This window comes from Notolabrus celidotus, chromosome 8 (assembly GCF_009762535.1).
Source record: "Notolabrus celidotus isolate fNotCel1 chromosome 8, fNotCel1.pri, whole genome shotgun sequence".
Taxonomy (NCBI): domain Eukaryota; kingdom Metazoa; phylum Chordata; class Actinopteri; order Labriformes; family Labridae; genus Notolabrus; species Notolabrus celidotus.
Window position 1 is genome coordinate 5,510,983 of NC_048279.1, and position 12,058 is coordinate 5,523,040.

Here is a 12,058-nt window from a genome sequence, read left to right on the forward strand (position 1 = left end):
CAACCTGTAGACATTTTACTCTGGAGAGAGCTGACCATTTATACCACAACATAAAAGCAACAACAACCAGTAGGTCTGCAATTATCTGCTTACAACAATTACACACCAAGTACACACCAAGTACACACCAAGTACACACCAAGTACACACCAAGTACACACCAAGTATACACCAAGTACACACCAAGTATACACATACTTCTCACTGCAAAGCTTTGTGTGAGCTGACAGTGAAGGAAACGGATGTAACAGCAGGAAGAAGAGCACCTCTAAAGATGAATACAATGTTTGACATGAATAGATCCCACAGTCGGGACAACTTTTGAGGACTTGAGGTGACAGCAGTGTGAGGCTGCTGTAACCTTGCAAATACTGTAACATTCAGAAAACCAGTTTGAGGGGATTAGTCTCAGTCAAATGTTACCTCAGCTGTTGTGCTGCTGTAATTTATCTCTGCTCTATCACCTGCAGACTGTTGACACATGAACTCTCTTACATGTGTACACTCTGGAGGAGATGATCTGTCACTTACAATTTTAATTAATAGATGTGCTAATTCTAAGTGAAGGAGTGGCACTTGTAAAACCTGCAGGAGGAATGATGATCTTTAGAACACGTGTTCAAACATGTTTTTGATATATGTTTAAAATTATCAGTTTAACTTGTGCTTCAACATGTATCTTAACAAAGAGCTTTCTTCCCTGTGTGCGTGTTTGTGTGTGTGTGTGTGCGTGTGTGTGTTTCCAGGTGTGTGTTGGTGCTGTGTATGGTCATAGGTTTGCTTGGTTTGGTGTTGGTCTCTCTTCCGCTGATGGAGACAAAGACCAACAAACCTCTGGAGTGGCACGTCAGCCCTGCACATAAAAAGGTGGGACTAAGTTCTGGATCAGCTCTCTGGCTTTCATGTCTGCTGTCTGGAAAAAGAGAGATATTCTACTGGCATGGATCAAAAGATGACCATGTCTCTTTGTTTCTTTTTGTAGTCCATGTTTCAGTCCTCTCTTTTATCATGAAGTAAACATTTGAGCCATGTAACACATGTAGACACATTCTCAGTCCCCAGAGCAGAAACACTCTGCTAAGGTTATTTAGGATGAGAACATGTTTCCTGCAGACACAATAAACATTGTATACATCTGAAATGAACTGGATGGAGTTGAATACCTACATGTCAACTCTGGACAGTTGTCTGTGTAAAAGTGCATCAGAAATGTGTTTTAGTCTAACCTGTAGTAGTTTGTACAAATTCATTACAGGTCTGTCTTCATTGGGCTTCAGTCTGTGGTATTAACTCAAAGATCTGCTGCGTCTGCTCTGCTTTTCTTGCAGCGGGTGCATAAGCATGTTCAAGGAGTTCTGGAGAGTCCGTGTCGTCCCAGCAGCACCAGGCGGCGCTTGCTAGCTCGACTTCCCGCTAGCAGCAGTGAGACTCGGCCCTTCTTATGGAAAGATGTGCCGCTCAATGATGACCTCTTTCTGTATTCTCCGCCGTTTGGGTTCAAAGGTTTCCGCGGCAGAGTAGAGGAGCTGCTGCAGCAGGTGAATACATCTGTCTCTGTTTCTGATATGAGAGTGGTTTAATGACATCTGTTCAACTTCTTGATGAGGTGACAAGTGGACGCAGTCAAAGGCTGTATCTCAAAGCTCTAAAGTTCCATCCTCACGTCGTTCACTTGCTTTGTTCACTTGCTTTGTTCACTTGCTTTGTTCGATCAAGAAACCGCCATATGTTGCCGATATGTTTCAGGGCACCCTTAGTGACTGTTTTAAGGTCTGTTTCAGGGCACCCTTAGTGACTGTTTTAAGGTCTGTTTCAGGGCACCCTTAGTGATTGTTTTAAGGTCTGTTTCAGGGCACCCTTAGTGACTGTTTTAAGGTCTGTTTCAGGGCACCCTTAGTGACTGTTTTAAGGTCTGTTTCAGGGCACCCTTAGTGACTGTTTTAAGGTCTGTTTCAGGGCACCCTTAGTGACTGTTTTAAGGTCTGTTTCAGGGCACCCTTAGTGACTGTTTTAAGGTCTGTTTCAGGGCACCCTTAGTGACTGTTTTAAAGTCAGTTTCAGGGCACCCTTAGTGACTGTATTAAGGTCTGTTTCAGGGCACCCTTAGTGACTGTTTTAAAGTCAGTTTCAGGGCACCCTTAGTGACTGTTTTAAGGTCTGTTTCAGGGCACCCTTAGTGACTGTTTTAAGGTCTGTTTCAGGGCACCCTTAGTGACTGTTTTAAGGTCTGTTTCAGGGCACCCTTAGTGACTGTTTTAAGGTCTGTTTCAGGGCACCCTTAGTGACTGTTTTAAAGTCAGTTTCATGGCACCCTTAGTGACTGTTTTAAAGTCAGTTTCAGGGCACCCTTAGTGACTGTATTAAGGTCTGTTTCAGGGCACCCTTAGTGACTGTTTTAAAGTCAGTTTCAGGGCACCCTTAGTGACTGTTTTAAGGTCTGTTTCAGGGCACCCTTAGTGACTGTTTTAAGGTCTGTTTCAGGGCCCCCTTAGTGACTGTTTTAAGGTCTGTTTCAGGGCACCCTTAGATATGGTTTTAAGGTATTTTTCAGGACACCCTTAGTGACTGTTTTAAGGTCTGTTTCAGGGCCCCCTTAGTGACTGTTTCAAGGTCTGTTTCAGGGCACCCTTAGATACGGTTTTAAGGTATTTTTCAGGACACCCTTAGTGACTGTTTTAAGGTCTGTCTTTTCGCCGTTATTAAACTTAGTTGTTGTGAAGTGACAGAGAAGGCTGAGCCGCTCCAGCGTCCAATCAGAGAGCGATGTTTGATAAGGGGAAAAGACTTCTGCAAAGTCTGCTCTCGTGTTTCCTTGCTCATGGCTCCTCCGATCAGTCTCCTCCTTCCTCTCTCCTCTCTCCTCCAAGCAGTGTTAAGAGCTTTGGGGCGCCACTTAAAATGGCGGTTCATTAACTACGTCTGGTTGGGTTGAGGAGAGAGGAGAGGACACTAAAGTTAAGAGCTTTGAGATGCAGCCCATCGGCAGCATAATAACGCATACGAAGCGTATAAAAAGGCTGTCATTGGTTAATGACGATGTCTACGTGTTGAAATGAGATGCTCTTCATTGGTGATTAAAAAAGGTGTGTGTTATTAAAAACTCTGCAGTCTCTCTTTGTAAGAACATGATGAGCCATGGAGAGTGTCAGAGGAGTGAAACCAGCAGGAACACATTTCTTTACAGGAAGTTACACTTATTGACTGCAGCGCTTTCAAAAACGTCATATTTTGAACTTCATTGAATTCAAGTGAGTGAGGGCTCCAAGGCTTCTCACACTCACACACACGCAGACACACAGACACACAGACACACAGACACACAGCTCTACATGTGTGAACGTGTGTCAACCACAGCAGAACTTACCTACAACTTATGGCAGGCGTATGTTGGTCGTATGATCCTTACTCGCCGTACTACGACGTATACCAGCGTGCTTCAGCATGCTCTTAACTTATACAAAACATACCTTTAACTTATGCAACATAAGCCAGTGTACTTGCCAATTTTTGTAAACACCAGCGTACGCTGGCTAGATCGTCAAGGTGTGACAGGGCCATTACATTCACTTCATACAGAAATCTATGCACTACTTCATCTCAACCTGAAATGTAAGATGTCTCTGAAGAAGATTCAATGACTCTTATTTCACTTAAAGATACTTTAACGGGCATCTAAAGACATTTGAGTCATTTCTTTAGATTTCTTTAAGCCAGTTGTCGGTCTTTAAGCTCATGACAGATGGTCGCTGGTTTCCAGTCTAGTGGGAACGGATCAAACTGTTCACATGCAGAAACATGCAGCTGCACCTCGTGTTGAAATGACATATAGATATCGAGGTGGAGGTTGAGCTGTGGCTGCATAACCCCTCGGTCATGTGACTATTTCAAGGGGAAGTAGAGGTTGTACATTTAGCCTAAAGGTTGTAGAGAAATGGAGAAATAGTACAGTCCACCTGTTTACAGCATGCTGTCACTGGAGTTTTTGAAGTGTCTGTATTTCCTCATGTAACCAGCAGCAGCTGCTCAGTTCACTTAGACCAACAACATGAATTTGAACACAGCAGCTTGATTGAGTCACTGAAGTTCTGTTTTATGGCTAACCACACATATTTATAAAGTACGTCCTAAAGACACAAATTTCAAATAAGGTCTCCCTCTCAGTCATGAATTCTGTAGTATTCTGAAGTGCACGCAGCGTCTTTCTGGACTCAGACCGTCTTTTATAGAGTACAGATATACAGAGTGAAGAGCATGCCAGAGGTTTGGAAATGATCAACTGTTTTCATGAGCCAACTTGAAATTCATTTTGAGTATGAAGAGTTGATGGACGTGCAGCACCTTACTCAGCATTGACCTGATTTTTCTCTCTGTGCTTTTTCTTTGAAAGCTTCCAGACTCGGCCTCTGCAGCTCCGCCAGGAGACCCATCAAAGAACTGTAGGCGCTGTGTGGTTATGGGAAATGGAGGCATTCTCAAAGACCTGGAACTCGGCCCACTGATCAACCGGTTTGACGTCATCATCAGGTTAGAAACACAACTTTGAGAATAAGTGATCCTCATTCTAAACCTAACATGGTTTTATTTTCTACATGCAGTCGAGTAAGATATTAATTCAACTTCATCACTATCATGTCAGTTCTTTCAATTTGAAGAACTCCTAGAAGTCTCCTAGAGGCTTAAGTTTTCTTTCTCCTGATTCCTGTAAGGTGTATTTGTATTTTGGTCACCCACATTTAATAACACAGTAGGGATGTAAGGATACACTCAACCCACGATTAGATTTGAATCCCGATTTTGGGTTCACGATACGATTCACTCACGATTCTCTAACGATTTTCAAGAAAACTGGATTGAACTCTAAATTTAAATAACTATTATTTTATTTCAATGCTCAGATAAAGAAAGTTGCAATATATATTTGTTCTCTTATATTTCTTTGTAAACGAAGTAATCCTTTTTCATTTTTAAGGTGTGTTGTAACTCAAATAAAACCACTGCACACTTTTTTTTCTGCACCTTGCAAAAAAACTCAAAATCACCGTACAAAAATACCTTGTTGGAAAATTTCAGAACAATTATAGAGAAATGGAAAGTGAACGATTCCCAAATGAAATATTAAAACAAACAAGGTATATAAATTCAAATTCAAATTAGTTTTATTGGCATGAACAAAGAGATGTTATTGCCAAAGCACATACATTCATACAGTACATTATATATATTCACAACACACTACACTCACCATATATACATTAATCACACACAATATTCATTACATATTATATTCATCACATACATATCAACCATGTATTACATATTTTATATGCATTAATGAACAATGGTGTCACCTATACAGCATATCTCAATGTCCTCACCCGATGCAGCACGCTCACAAAACCTCCACCCAAAATCAAACACCATGGGATGGTGCGTCCCTCAGGCTGTGACAGGCAGACACATATTTAGCAGCCAGAGGAGCTGCTGACCCTTCCCCCAGGAGAACTGACAGTTTCTCTTCTGGGGTTAATGTTGGGAAGTTTGATACTATTGTAGTAATTTTCCTGTAGTGGGAATCTCTTAGCAAAGAGAACTTGCTACAGTGGAGGAAGAAGTGCATCTCTGTCTCTATGTCCCCTGTAGAGTAGTGAGCACATAGACGCTCCTCTCTGGGCAGCCATGTCTGTCTGTGTCTCCCTGTCTCTACAGCCAGCTGGTGATCACTCAGCCTGTATTTGGTCAGGATATATCTTTGTTTTGTATCTCTGACACTGTACAGATATTCAGATCATTTATAATCACGGTTTAGGGTCAAATAACAATTCATTCTACTTTGGGTCTTTGTTTGGTTTCTCCAGTGTTCTAAATACAGATCTTTGGAGTGCTTCATGATGAGTTTAATTTAGTTGTGTTTTGGATCAGTGCTGATTGGAGTCGGGGTGATTAGCTTCCTCACCAGCTGACTAAGGGGACAATTTTCAGGGTTCAGCTCTTGGGTTTTTACTGCTTTAAATTGAAGTGATTCTGTTGGGCTTAAATTTAGATGGGTCCAAAATTTGATTGCCCGTTTCTGAATGTTTAATAGTAATGGGAAACGTCCCAGTTCTGCTCGGGAGGCGTTATTTGAAGTTTTTCTTTGAACATTTAGGATTCTTCTACAGAATTCAGTATGGAGAGCTTCTATTGGGTGTTTGTCCCATGAGCCATGCTCCAGTCTACTGAGGGGGTCCCAGATCTCACTTCCATACAGAGCTATAGCTACAATTACACTATCAAATATTTTTGTCCAGATTCTAATTGGAATGTTAATCTTGAATAATTTGGTTTTTAATGCATAGATTGCCCTCCGTGCTTTTTCTTTAAGTGCATTTATTGCCATGTTAAAATGTCCTGATGCAGATATGTTCAGACCAAGGTAAGTATAATTCTTTGTGTGTTTAATTTGAGTGTTATTCAGAGTAAAAATATATTTATTTTCAAGACATCTGGGCTTTTTTTGAAAGATCATTATTTGTGTTTTCTTAAAATTGACCTCCAATGCCCAGTTCTGGCAGTATTGTTCCAGGATGGTCAGGTTATGTTGGAGACCCTCTCTGGTTGGAGACAACAGAATAAGGTCATCTGCATAAAGCAGGTATCTAACTTCTGTGTCTAAGAGTGTGAGGCCTGGAGCTGCTGAACCATCCAGCTGCTCTGCAAGTTCATTTATATACAGATTGAATAATGTGGGACTTAAACGGCATCCTTGCTTCACACCGCACCCTTGAGTGAAATATTCTGTTATATATCTTTAAATTAGGGATGTAAATTTCAAGTATTCTTCGTGATCGATCTTTGGATATGTTAACGATCAATTACTGTTTAATCATTAAAAAAATGTGAATGTTTTCCATGTCAAAAAAAATGCCAAATGCGTTTTTTCCCCTAAATTAAATTTTCCTTCATGACACAGTGTATATTACTGACCGTATTAAACAGCTACAGATCATATTGAGGTGTTCAAAATGTTAACACGCTGAATATCACCGTGAGGAGCAGGCTTATAAATACTCTCTGTAGACGCATGGTCATAGAGTGAAGACTCAGACTACAACATGTGGATTTACTGCAACAGGACAACTGAACAGAATCATATGTTAGACTCACAGTGTCCAGTTTTCTGTCTAATCGTTCTGATTGAGAAAAATAAGCATTTAAACGTGGTCAGGTGTCAGCCGGGAGCGCAACCCGGTCAGAATCAGTCCAGCAGCGGAGGAAAAAAGCGCTCGTGGAGACCTGTCACTCAGCCGCAGCCCCCATTATTATTATTTTCAAACAGTTGAAGGCACTATCTGCATTTCATTCTGCTGGGTTCAACACCTTCAGTCAGCTGATTCTGAAACATGCTTTAAACTTAAAACACCTCCACTCAGCGAGTGATGAGAGAGCAGCGCAAGAGACTCAGTGATGTTGAATAAGTGGAGTATAATGCATATAGCGCCTTCTACTGTTTAAAAATGATATCCAGATACACATTTTGTTGAATCGGTTTTAATCCACCCTTATTTTTATCCATTTGTACCATCTTGCGATATATCCTTACATCCCTATAACACAGTGTAGAGGATGTCTTGATGTTGTGATTTGTTGGTGATCTTTGTGTTTATTGTACAATCTTGAGTCTGGAGCAGCAAAAACGTGTTCTACGCTGACTACAATGTGAGTTGATAATGAAGTTTGGCCCGATCTCGATATGTCTTGGCTCTATGTATTTGGTTTTATGGTTCCAGTTGGTTTTATAATGGACTGTTTTTTAGTTTGGCCAGTTCTTTTACTCCTTTTCTGTGCAGTCTACAGTGACCACAGGTATCATGACTGTTTCATTTATGTATTTGTTTATTTTCGGCTTGTGAGTTTTCATGCTGCTGATATACCACACATTTTTTTTACTTCCTGTTGACTTAAGTTTCTGCCTCGTATCACGTTGTGTTATTATGTAACATGGCCTTTCTTTGTGGTTTGCCTCTTGGTGATAATCACTTATAAATGGGACACACCCACCTAGTTGGTGAGATACTGATGAAAGCTGAAACGCGTTCGTTTCTTTAAGCTGCTGTCAATTTCTGACATTAAAAGTTTTGAACTGTATAGCGAGTGCTGACATTCTTCAACTTTTAGTTCTTTCAATTTGAGCATCAAAGATGACGCATTATTGATCTAATAATAATTGAGTCAGTGACCTCAGTGGTGCCTGCTGTATACGCTGTGTCTTCTCCTCGGCAGCACCTCAGTGTAAGACCTTTATCCAGGTGGTTGGGTTCTTATATTGATTCTTGCAGCACCTGTAAATACACTTGAGTTAATGCTTGTCCAGTTGATTTAACTGCTCTATAAAGCGCTTTACAGTCCTATTAAAGGTCACTGACTTCTGTCCCTGTGTGTCTCCCTCCTCCAGGTTGAACAGCGGCCCTCTGGGGGAGTTCAGTGTGGACGTAGGAAATCGAACCAGCATCAGGATGAGTTACCCAGAGGGCACGCCGCTCAACTGGGTGGACACAGACCCACACACTCTGTTTGCAGCGGTCGTATACAAGGGCGTGGACATCAGCTGGACCTCTGCTATGATCAACAAGCTGACTGTGGTGAGGAGAAGATGACAGATTCAAATATATTCAAACTCAAATTCAGAATAACTTCACTATACTATATTTTTAAAATTCAGCGGGTCAGCCAATAACTTATTTTGCCAACCACTCAGGAGCATTCATTCTGCCACACATTGATTTTCTAATGTTTAATGTATCTATACATATATAATAATATGTAATGCACTGTAATGTAATGTTTGTCAGAAAACCTTACATGTTTGATTGGATACTGAGTATTAGATGTTTAAGTTCTGTGATAAAGTTTTTGGTTCTTGTTTGGAGTTTGTAACCTGACACACTACCTGAGCTGAGGATTAAAGCTGGTGTGTCTCTCATTCAGGACTCGGCTTCAGATCTAGGATGGTCACATCATGTCTGACTCGTTCCTTATTTAGAATCATAGAAGTGAAATCGCACCAGTATTAAGAATTACTGTGAGAGAATCATCGAGGGAAAAAGACAGATGATAAACCCAGAAAAAACGTAACGTTTTATTGTGCTTAATAATTTGCAGGAGAGAAAATAACATTCCCACAGTGTGATTGGGAAAATGGAAGCAGTCTGCAGTTTCCTACCTCATAGAAAAGTAGCTCTGTGTACATCCTGTTTCTAAACAAATCCTACAATAAAGCCTGATTTATACTTCTGCGTCAAATCAACGGCGTAGCCTACTCTGGGGGTCTGCGTAGCTCCCGTTCCTATGCAGAGGCCTACGAAAGTAGCTGACATGCACCTCCTCCAAAATGTAACTGCGCGTAGAATCAACACGGACCGCAAACCCTGTGATTGGTCCCCTCGGCGGCATTGTATTTCCTGCATTTACAGCACTTCCAGGATCCCTGTTCATCTGCCGTGTATTTCATCTCCTCCTCTCTATTCTTCATCACTGTGGAAAAGTAAACAGAGATCGTAGCGGGGCCGGAAGCAGGGGACCAATTTATCAGAGAGACCACACTGCCCTCAAGCATTTCGGCAGAGAATTGCTGTGGGACACGGACACATCGACGCACAAATATGTGGTGCTCATGTCCGCGTCAGCCTCTGCTGCGTAGGGGCGACATAGCAGTATAAATCAGCCTTAAGTGTGGCCATGAATGAATTTCCTTCCCCAGGCAAATTGAATGTCCTGAAAAGTACAGCTGTTTTCATATCAACCAAGTGTTTCTTCTCTCAGAGCTCAAACAGCAAACAAAGTAGGAAAACGAAGCTCTAAAGAAACAATGTGAATCAAAGTCCGCTCCACGCCCTGTGTTTTCTGCCTTTGTTCTAAATACATTACAGCAGGCTGTAACAGGCTTTTGGAATCACCCTGTCTCTGAGTTACCACATATGTAATCCTCTGAATGATTATGTGACAGGTCTCCCTCTCAAGATTGCTCTCCATGCTGGATCTTCTTATTTTACGGTCACAGCGGTTCCATCTTGGCCTTCTCGCCTTATTGTTTTCAAATAATTGATTTGAGTGGGTGTGTGATCGAGATCTAAAAGTTGATTTAAATGCTAGGAAAACTGAGAAAGAACTATTTGTGTGGAGAATTGTACACGTGTGTGTTTTCTGCTGCAGCCTCTGTGGGACTGGCTCTTCTTCTGGCAGAAGGTTCCAAATCAAATCCCTCTTGAGCCCCAAAAGTTCAGGCTTATAAACCCACAAGTCATCCGAGAGACGGCATTGGACCTTCTGAAATACTCTGCACCCAGACCACGCCTGTGGGGCAGTGACCAGGTAACAGACACTTCTCATTAAAGGTTTAACATGAATCCTGCTTGTTGAGAAAGATTTCCATGTGAGCTTCAGAGCTAAAACCATCAAGGAGTCAAAGTGTTGTGGAAGCTGAATGTTGTTTGGACTTGTGTTATATTTACATATACAGGAATGTTTAATTGAAGATAAGATAATCCTTTATTCGTCTCACAATGGAGAAATTTACAGTGTTACAGCAGCAGAGTAGACAGTGCAGAACAGGATAAAGTAAACAAGAGCCTATAAAATAGCAATTATTAAAAAGTTATTAGCAATTAAAGTTAAAGAAAGTAAAATAAGTTTATCTTATGAACGTATACACACAACTTAATAAGTAAATTTACAAATATTTACAAAACCAGGGATGCAGTGAAAAATGTGCACAGACTAGTAACATAAAAACAACGTACAGAACTGAGAAGATGAGTATTGCACATGAGAGGGATGAAGTAATTTTTGCACATTAATAAATAGACAGGGGAGTTAGTGCACTTCAGTCCGTTTTAGTGAGGTTATTGTTGTTGATTAAAAGTCTGACCACTGCAGGAAGAAAAGACCTGCGGCTCTGTGAGACACCGCAGGTGAATGAGTCTCCTGCAGGGGATTGGACGTGTTGTCCATCAGAGAAGATAGATTGATAGCCATGACCTCCACAGGGTCCAGCGGGCAGCTGCACAATATTAGCTGTGTCTGATTTTAAGGAAAGTTACCTACCTTAAATTTTCACATCTCAAAAAAGCTCAAAAGGAGATTCCAGTAAATGAAACTAGAAGTCAACTAGGGATGAAGGGATTAACCGGTTTCACTATCAACCGCGCTTAAAAGTGTCACTGTTAATCTAATCGTGAAGGCTCCACTACACCGAGTTTTCTAATGTGTCTGTCAAAAAGGGGCCGATACATTATGTTTGGCGCAACTTGTAAATGAAAAATGAGTGACACCTGTGCAGAGTTTCTCCATCATTTAAAATGTGAGGCAGCGTCCTCCGCCCATTTCTGTACTGCCCCAGGTCTCGTCAGAGTCAGATGTGTTTTCATGAAGAACACTGTTTTCATTTTTAACTGCAACATTACAGCGACGTGTTGGCGGCGTTTTATTCAAATCAGTCCAGTGCAGCAGAAAACGCGCTGCCAAAACGGCACAAGAAGAAAAAGGTTAAAATAAACATTCTGCGGAGCGCGTCTCTTTTATCCTCTACAGGTGAGGTCGTCCATATGTCACCTTTGTCCGAAATTAAACATAACACCCTGATCTCTGAGTGCACGATGATAGGAGTCAGCTGTCACTGTTTCTGCTGACAGAGACGAACAGTGACAGCTTGTTTATTTCATACACTGATGGTGTTAGTTATAAAGTTAAGTCTCTCTCTCTCTCTCTCTCTCTCTCTCTCTCTCTCTCTCTCTCTCTCTCTCTCTCTCTCATTCTCTCTCTCTCATTCTCTCTCTCTTTCTCTCTCTCTCTCTCTCTCTCTCTCATTCTCTCTCTCTCATTCTCTCTCTCTTTCTCTCTCTCTCTCTCTCTCTCTCTCTCTCTCTCTCTGAGCGTCTGATGCAATGATATCAATCAATCAATCTATCAATCAATCAATCTTTATTTGTAGAGCACCAAATCACACCAAACGTTATCTCAAGACGCTTTTACAAACAGAGCAGGTGTAGACCACACTCTATGTCAAATTATGAACAGAGACCAA

At 41.3% G+C, this 12,058-nt stretch overlaps 1 protein-coding gene across 2 annotated transcripts in view; it reads left to right on the forward strand.

The window, feature by feature from the left end:
- The window catches only part of st3gal5 (ST3 beta-galactoside alpha-2,3-sialyltransferase 5), a 30,122-nt gene that overhangs the window by 15,505 nt on the left and 2,559 nt on the right, over positions 1-12,058 (forward strand). For both annotated transcript variants that reach the window (XM_034690220.1, XM_034690218.1), the window contains exons 3-7: positions 747-867; positions 1,329-1,538; positions 4,388-4,524; positions 8,432-8,618; positions 10,189-10,347. In XM_034690220.1, the coding sequence (XP_034546111.1) occupies positions 747-867; positions 1,329-1,538; positions 4,388-4,524; positions 8,432-8,618; positions 10,189-10,347 (814 nt within the window). The remainder of the gene's footprint in view (positions 1-746; positions 868-1,328; positions 1,539-4,387; positions 4,525-8,431; positions 8,619-10,188; positions 10,348-12,058) is intronic.